This window comes from Spinacia oleracea, chromosome 4, assembly GCF_020520425.1.
Source record: "Spinacia oleracea cultivar Varoflay chromosome 4, BTI_SOV_V1, whole genome shotgun sequence".
Lineage (NCBI taxonomy): Eukaryota > Viridiplantae > Streptophyta > Magnoliopsida > Caryophyllales > Amaranthaceae > Spinacia > Spinacia oleracea.
In genome coordinates this window covers 139,228,340-139,237,767 of record NC_079490.1, presented here as the reverse complement: position 1 = coordinate 139,237,767, position 9,428 = coordinate 139,228,340, and the positions used below count along the sequence as shown (strand labels likewise).

The 9,428-nt window shown below is 36.1% G+C and overlaps 1 protein-coding gene across 1 annotated transcript; it reads left to right on the top strand.

The window, feature by feature from the left end:
* Nucleotides 1-3,864: 3,864 nt before the first annotated feature.
* On the top strand, nt 3,865-8,656 carry LOC110776112 (chitin-inducible gibberellin-responsive protein 1). Its single transcript, XM_021980671.2, has 2 exons — nt 3,865-4,246; nt 6,460-8,656. The coding sequence occupies exon 2, from the start codon at nt 6,583-6,585 to the stop codon at nt 8,293-8,295; it is 1,713 nt and encodes a 570-aa protein (XP_021836363.2). The 5' UTR covers nt 3,865-4,246; nt 6,460-6,582; the 3' UTR covers nt 8,296-8,656.
* Nucleotides 8,657-9,428: the final 772 nt, after the last annotated feature.

Genomic DNA, 9,428 nt, shown 5'->3' with positions numbered 1-9,428 from the left:
TGGCGAAGACTTAGAAAACATGATGAAGATAAAAAGATGATGCATGCACACTGATGCAACAAGAAGGGTTATAATGTCTATTGTGGTGAAGATTTTAGAGAGTGCACTGAGTGCATACCTTCTCATTGATTATTTAGGGCCTGAAGGCCAACAACAATACATGACAACAATACAGGACACAAGTCCCCCTAGTCACCTAAGGTCAAAAGCCAACGAGAGCAGACTCACTGAAACCAACACTACTAAGTCAACCTTATGATTTATTTTTTCAGTTAAGCTTTCAGTTACCCTCATTCTCTTGTTATCTTACCAGCCACTGCAAATTCAACTGGTCAGTTGTTTCCATTAAATTTTTTCATCTAAATCAACTACCATTGTTCTCATATAAAAAATTTCTATTTCAGATATTTCAGAAACTATGAGTTTAGAGCTTAAGACTTTGTCACAGTGTACATCAGAAAATTCAGAACCACCTGAAATCATACCATTTACCCCGCTTAGGGCGGGATGCTAATTGCTAAGCTAGTTTGGTGTAGATACATAAAGGTTGTTGTTTGACATAAAAATGTTCTTATTTATTTTGGGTCTGTTATATTACTGGAGATATGAAGAAGTTTCCACCTTTCTAGGTAACCAAGAAACCAGCCAGCCAACCACACACACAAGAAATAAGAAAATTCATTTTTGATTGATTATGAAGTATGGACCAAGGCTTCCAGATGTAATTTTATACTTCGTATTTAACATCTCTACGCAATAATTCAATTAATTGCAACTAAATATTGTACTACCTCCATTAAATTAGTTGCAAATAACAATATGACCCCAGATGAAATTTCAACCAAATTATCACTTAAACATAAATTATTCATTGAAAGTAAGTTTGTGGATCTTACAGGAAAATTCACTAAATTGATAAAAACAGGTTCCTTATAACAATTATTTACTAAGTTATAATTTATATTGTTAGGAGAGAAAATTGTAAAATTATAATTTGGGGAAAATGGTGAGAAGAGGTGAAGAAAATTACCTAAATTATAGGAGCTGATGAACCAGTGGCAAAGACGGTGGTTGTACGTGGTGGTGGATACGGTGGTTGTACGTGGTGGTGGAGACGATGGTTGCGGTAGCGGTCGAAGTTCCAATCAAACCACAAGTAGAAGAAATTAGCGATGGAGAAGAAATCGGGAATATTAGGAGCGGTGCTTGAGCTCTGTGAATTGAAGTTAGGTTTTCTGGGTTCTTGTTGAATTGAAGTTGGGTTTTTTGTGAGATCGTGGGTATAGGTTGAGGTTTTTTTTCTACCCTAATACTTCGCGGGCAAAGGACTGAAAGCGGGACACCAAAAGGCAAAAAAAAAATTCACAACCTTTGTCTTTTTTTTTTTTAGAACAAAAACATAATTAAAAATGACAATTTTATTTAATATATATGTACTCGAATATGAGTAAGATCTCCGGTTCCTTTGATTGTTTCTTAAATATAAGATTATCTAAGAAACCCTATATTGCAGGTATGAGGTTCCTTATAATTTTCCTAAGAAACCACACTTCTAAGATAATTGGTTCCTTTATCTAAGAAACCTAATAAGTGACTTATGCGGTGCCCTAGGAAAGGTTCCTTATCCCATTTTTGTAGTAGTGTTTTTATCATAAATAAAATGCTAACAAAGTCAAATATTTTACAAACTAGATTAGATCCCGTGCACGCACGGATTTTGATTATTTTTTTTACAAAATATTTAACTGAATATCTTCCAAAACAACTGTATAGTTATAACATTTTTAACATACTCGTTTAAATTTATTCATCTAATATGCATATTTAAAATGCTAATATGTTAATTTGACCAAAATATTGAGTGATATATTTTCCATTATTAATATAGCGCTTTGACTAAAATATTACCAATTTAAAATAATTATTATTATGTCGTATCTATTATTGCCATAATTTATAAATTAAATTTTGTTTCCATACATAAATAGTTTATAAAAAAGGTAGAGAATAAAAATAAAATAAAACAGATACACTTTTTGGCGGGAAAAAATCGCACCAGGAATTGACACGTGTCATTCCTGGTGTCTCTTTTAGTATATAGTAATAGATAGTTAGTGGGAAGCCGAGATACAATCTGGTCCCCCACCCCTCTGGCTATAGCAAAACCTATCCTGGTGAAAATATGAGTAGCAGCACGAGCTCCAATGTCCTGTGTCCTAGAATACTTCTGAATCCGCTTCAGCAATGCAACCGCATCCTTATCCAGCTCCTCCAAAGAAGAGAAAGAGAACGGAAGAAAGCCATAACCAATGGCCCTGCAACGTGCTTCGTACTTGACCCGCTTCCGACAGCCGCATAAGTTACAACCCGACCCAGAGCAAAGCCAGACAACCCAGATTGTGTCAAAGGAGATGATCCCGTCAAGTCAACACACACATCACAACCCCGATCCCAAGAGTAGAGCAACACGTCTGCTGAGCTCTATCGTTCACTCCAGATAGACCAATATCAACCTCTTTCCGCGCTGAGATCCCAGACAGATAACAAACATCAACAAGGGTATCCCGAACCACACTATGCCGATGTTTAATACCCACGGTGCCAACACATGACACCGCATGATCACCAAAGATGTCTCCCGCAAAGACCCTGAAGCAAGCAGAACATGGCGCCATAACAAAGAACAAAGGAACCCCCAACCGGTAACACAACACACATCGGTAAGCCTTAGCATTCATCGTCTGTCCCAAACCTGATATGGGGACCGCACGAAGCCAATCAGAGGTGTGATCTCCGTGCTGCGATTTATTATTATTAATGGCTTCCGGAGGAAGGGGGGAGCGGTGAAAGAGGGGTGAAACATATTGTGGGTTGTTTTTCATAAGGGCAAAACTGTATTTTTACACAATAAATACGGACAACTTTAGCAATTAACACGGGTGTTGAATAACGATATACTAAAAAAAGAAAAAAAAGAATAGAGGGAATACATTTTAGCTACGGGGCAAAAAAGGACAGAGGGGTACTTTATTTGAATTATTGAATCCAAACTCAAACTATGATAAAATCTTCAACCCACTAAATCCAAATCGAGAGCTATAAAGTATAAACCGTACCAATTTACCATGAAAGGATTGTGGTACCAAATTACTTCATTGAATAAATAGAAAGTTAAAAGGTAGAAATCGACATGAAATGCTGACTCCCAGTTCACAAAAAGTAATGAAAATCTTTATACGAACTGGTGTTCAAAGTACATCTAACACCTGTAAAAAATCTGACTCGACACGAAAACAGATCTGAAAATAATGGGTCTTAAACAAGATTTTGTGACCTGTAACCCGCTTGAGAAACTCGAAAAGTAATGGGTTAAAATTCGACCGAATCCGTTTTTGACCCGACTGATTGAAAATCATTAAATTTATAGTAATAAATGAGATTGTGAGGAATTTTAAGTATAGTAAACACGTTGTTGTTACAATTGTTGGATGTAATAATATGATTTTTGTTTGAATTATATGCCCTTTTATGGTTGAATTTGACTAAAATATAAACTTTGTAGGAAAATTTGTGACCAAATTTTGTATAATTTTTTACCTAAATTAAGAAAAATATAATAGGCGTTATAAAATCTGAATCCGTTGGATCGACTCGAACCCGAAAGTTATGGATCTTGAACAAGCATTTGTAAACCCGAACCCGAAAGTGGCTAACCCGAATTAACCCGAACCCGATCCAACCGACCCGTTTGACAGGTCTACATCTAACCATATATGTTTTTACTCATTTAAAAATTTAAGTTTTAATTAAACAATAATACACTCGTAAATATACCCGGGTATGAAATGAACAATTTCGAACAACTGACCCGTCACTCAGAAAAATGAGCACTTACCAGTTACCAGTTGCCAGTTGCCAGCCAGAAAAAGCATGATCCGAAGCAAGGCGCGTAGGAAAGAAACGAAGGAAGGTGGTGAGATATATCTAGTCTTCAACTCCAACGTGTGGTCGGCGGTCACATTTCCAGTCCTCCGTTAATTCTTAAACCTTTCTTCTCATATAAATAACCTTAAACTTCCGTTACTTCTCATTTTGAAACCCTCTCCAAATTCCAACATCTTATTATTTTTTTTTATTTTTGTTGCCAAACTCTTTAAATTCCCAGTCAAATTACTTCAACATCATATTTTGACTCTTGTAGTTTGCTTCACACTTCACAATCCTTCTTGTATTCCTCCAATTTCAGGTACGGACTACTTCTCTTTTAATTAATTATTCTTCTTGTCAATTTAATAATCTAATTTGAGTTATTTATGCTTGTTTAATTTGCTGACCCAAATTATTTAATCTGTTTTTTTTTTTTGCTTCTTTTTATCAACTAGGTATTGATTGTTTTGTTAATTGCATGGGAATCTTTGTTAAACATTGAACTTTTTTGATTACGAGTTGTTGCTTAAAAAAAAAAAAAAAAAAGTTGAATTTAGTGACCAATTTGTGTAGTAAGTTTGAGTTCAATTCTTGGAACAGAGTATAAAATTGAAACATAATGAATACAAAGTTAACCAGAAAATGTGTTCTTTGCTTTACCCAGATGGTTATTTCTGTAGAATTAATGAATTTGGTTTTTGTGTATTGATAATTTCGCAAATTGTATTGACAGTTTTTTTTCTTGTAAAACTGTACTCTTTCTGCTAGGTATTGATAGTCACATTGGTAGTGTAATTTGAATCAATAATATGACCACTAAATCCGGACGGAATAATCATACGAGTGTGTATTTCTAATTAATTGAGTTGTAGGTGTTGGCAATTTGTGGTATATGATTCATCCCATTGGCTTATTGTTCAGAGGGGTGTGCAATATTTTGAATATGTTTGTTAGAAAAGTCTTTAACATATGAATTTATTAAGTTTTTCATAAAATTGGATGAGGTGTGTTCATACTTCTATGGGTTGGGGTAGGTGTGGTTAGATTGGAGAAATGATCAAATGATGAGTTCCTTTGACTACCTTATTAGTGAAGTACTCGGTATAATATTGTGTAATTTATCTTGAGATATCAAAAATCTTATAAGAATCTTGATCAGATTGTGTTCCTTGTCATATACTCCCTCTGTCCCTAAAAGATAGCATCAAATATTTTTATTCACTTTTTTAAGAGTTTGGTATTTCGTCTCTAAAAGATTGCATCAAATGTTTTTATTCACTTTATTAAGAACTGGGTTTGCTCAAAAGCAAGTGGTTGATATATTTGTCTTTAAGTTGAATTAAGTAATAGTGCGTGAGGTGAGAAATGTGTGGAACACAAATCAAATAAGGGATGGCTGTATGTAGGCAAACAAATAGGGAAATCCGTTTATGGTATATGGGGCAATCTTTTAGGAACGGAGGGAGTAAAGATATATTCATATGAGATTAGAGCTTACTCATCTTAAGTGGTTAGGTTGTAATAGCCGAAAATAGGGAAGATGACAGTATAGAGTAGAATATATGGGTAGGAGGAGGGGAAAAAAGTATATTGTAGTTCCATGATTAGCAAAACATGTTTAGTTGGTGATATTGAGATATTATTAAACATAAAAAATGAATAGAAATTGTAGAAATGTTCGATTTTTTTCTTAGGTGAAAGAGTGATGGATCATGAATGGTTCTCGCATTCTTGAACTCCTGGCCCATTACAGAAGCTAGAAAGAGAATCTATTATTTTCATCATATATCTACCAAAAGGGCTAAAACATAAGGTAAAACCATCAACCTAGTGCCTTCCATGAAACTCCGTCTTTAGCAAGGTCTGTTTTGAGTGTGGCATAAAACACTTATTGGGTAGGAATTGCTGTAAGGTTCTGGTTTCTGAACCTGAGTGTTCTTACTTTTTAGTCAATTGTTCTAGGAGAACACTGATTTTGATTCTGAAGTCCGAAGCTGGTTTTCAACTAAAAGAATCTTAACAGCAGCTGATTAAATTGTCAATAAAATACTCTTGCTTGTTTCTATACTGCTATTTAACATATCATTCTCACGGTTTTGCTGTGTTTTTGGTCAGTAAATTTCTATTGGGAAGCATAAACAGAAAAAAGATTTGCTAATGGTATTACGAGTCTGACTAAGTGAATAATGGTTTTTGTTCTGTTAGTGAAGTTTTCTTGATTGTATGTGTAGTTCTCATTGGAAATTCGCATTCTTAGTCAATATTACATTTATTGAAGTTCATTTCAAAACTATATTTTCCCCGTAAACAGAATGACTACCATATTGAGCGATACTGTGTTTGTAGTAATTAGCTCTGCTAAAACTTCAACGACAACTTTTGTGTAAGACCGCCTAACTGAAAGACCGCTTTAATTGCTTAACTAATTGGTTCCATTGCTTAACTTTTATGACACAAACCACCCGATATAAAAGTTTGTAAAACTTCAAACAGTTGATAGTTTTTCTCATTTTGTGCTTCCTGTTATTACAGGTCGGTATTAGAGCTTAAGGAAGCTTTTGATCCAGGGAAGTTCCCCTTTTTTCTCTTTTACCTAATTAAGGGAAGCCTAGATTAGCTGGTAATAAATACAAGAGCTATAGCTAATGCTATAGCATGGATTCCCACAAGCTTTTTGGGTACAATGTTACTGGTACCGACTCATCTTATATATCTTCTCAGCATACTTCTTCAGCAGTTTCAAACAGGCCATTTGGAGCTTGGAAGTTGAGTTTCAGAAACTCTCCAATCTCACCATTCCCGAGTCATTTCGATTGTGATACTGCCACTACATTGAGTGATAGCCAAGAGCACAACACCTCAAGTGAGAGTCTCTCAGGGAAAAACCCTTGTTGTAGTTCGCCCCTTGAGTCTACGAGTTACTATCAGAGGTTGAACTCAAGTCCTTCAGAAGATTCTCATCAAAGTACTGTTCTAAGCGGGAGTCTGATCTCTCAAAAAACAGAATATGAAGTGAATATGAAGCATGCTTTGCAGGAGCTAGAGACTGTTCTTATGGGTGATGAAACAATAGGAGGAGGAAGCCTGCAACCCCAAATCCCAAGTCAGAGATTGGGGTCTCGGAACCGGGAGACACAGGGTTCACACGGGGGTCAACATCAGACATCATCTTCTTCAGACTCAGGTCAGAGTGAGAAACGGCATAAGGTAGTGGAAGAAGAAATCCAGCAACTTAAAATTCCATCTGGGAATCTAAAAGAGTTGTTAATTGAATGTGCAAGGGCATTATCAGAAAACAGAATGGAGGATTTTGAGAAATTAGTTGAACAAGCAAGGGGAGAGGTCTCAATCTCTGGACAACCAATACAGCGTCTTGGTGCTTATATGATTGAAGGTCTAATAGCAAGGAAAGGATCTTCTGGAAATAACATTTACCGTGCTCTTAGATGTAAAGAGCCTCTTGGAAAGGATTTGCTTTCTTACATGCACATCCTCTATGAAATATGCCCTTATCTCAAGTTTGGCTACATGGCTGCAAATGGAGCTATAGCGGAAGCATGCAGAAATGAGGATCGCATACACATCATAGATTTCCAGATTGCTCAAGGTACTCAATGGTTGACACTTTTGCAAGCTCTGGCTGCAAGACCTGGTGGGGCCCCTTATGTGCGAATTACCGGAATCGATGATCCCGTTTCTCAGTATGCTCGAGGTTCAAGTTTGGAGGCGGTTGGAAAACGGTTAGCATCTCTCTCTGAGAAATACAAAATACCCGTTGAGTTTCATGCGGTACCCGTATTTCTTCCTGAAGTGACAAGGGAAATGCTTGATGTAAGGCCTGGTGAAGCATTAGCAGTGAATTTCCCACTACAACTCCACCACACTCCTGATGAAAGTGTTGATGTGAACAACCCAAGGGACGGTCTCCTTAGAATGGTGAAATCACTTGGTCCAAAGGTAACCACTTTGGTTGAGCAAGAGTCAAATACCAATACTACACCTTTCTTGACTAGGTTCACAGAAGCACTCAGTTACTATTCCGCCATGTTTGAGTCTATCGATGTGACAATGCCTCGAGATAGGAAGGAGCGGATCAGTGTGGAGCAACACTGCTTGGCTAAAGACATTGTCAATGTCATTGCTTGTGAAGGAAAAGAGAGGGTGGAACGTCATGAGCTTTTTGGGAAATGGAAATCGAGATTTACAATGGCAGGGTTCGAGCAATACCCTTTAAGCACGTATGTGAACTCAGTGATAAGAGGATTACTTGGGTGTTACTCAGAACACTATACGTTGGTGGAGAAGGATGGTGCTATGCTTTTAGGTTGGAAAGACAGGATGTTGATCTCTGCTTCAGCTTGGCATTGATCTTACAGATACAAAGAAATACAGAATCAGAGACAGGAAATAGAAGTAACTCTTCTTTTTTGTTTCTCTTTGAAATTCTTTTTGCTGACGAAGAGTTTCTGTATGAAAGACTATGGAACTTCTGACCATCGTTGATTCATGAAGAGATGTTCGTCATGGTTGTATTTACTGTGTATTGCAGGGTTTAATGTTTAGAACTAACATATAAGAGAAATAATAGTTTGTTGTATATCTACTATCTAGGCCTACAGTTTAAACCCCTGCTTTGTTTTCTCGGTTACTTCTTCTCATGCATAGTTTTTTTTTTTGTTAGTACTTCTGAGATAGGAAGTATATGAAATAAAGCTCCATTTACATGTAATTAGTTCTATTATTAGTGGTTTCCTAAACCTTATTAGTCTTTGTGAGTTTGTGACTGATTTGAGCTAGTCCACTGTTAAGATTCTGCTTAGCGAGAGCGCTATGGAAAAAGTATGGTAATATATATACTCACTCCACTCGATCGATCAGAAACAAGCCATGTATACTCTTTCTGAATGTTCGGAAAAAGTTATCACGTTTTCAGAAAGTAGTAACGGTTTGTGCAAATGTGCAATATATATAGTCCTCATGACAATATGATCTTTGATGACTCTAATTAGCATAAGTGTCACAGTTTGTTTGGGAAAGTAGGCAAGGAAAACAATAATGTACGTATGTATGAGCTACAGAAGCAAATATGGATCTCTTACGCCTGGCTTGAGTCATAAGATGTGATAATCATAACCAATCATAAGATTTAACAAATTAATAGGCAAGAATATTAGGACACTTAACAAAAAAAGTAACAGATAATAGGATACACTTTTGTCAAAAAAAAAATAAAGATAATAAGATACACAAGCATTTACGTGAAAATCTCGTAGGTGATCAGCTAGCTAACTTAGTGGCTTAAAGTACTGGGGGATGATATTCAAGACTTGAGATCGAATCAAGTGAAATTCATTATCCTTTTGAGACTCTTTGTAAATCAAAATTAGTTTTTTATTCCGGGCGATGCCCCGGGTCATTACATGAAAAATCATATTTATGCCATTACATAAAAAGAACGTGATTAAATGCTTATATGGATAAGTCTTTATTGTTTGAAATCT

Excerpts from the sequence above, each read along its gene's own strand:
- LOC110776112 (XM_021980671.2), top strand. The coding sequence starts at position 6,583 with ATGGATTCCCACAAGCTTTTTGGGTACAATGTTACTGGTACCGACTCA.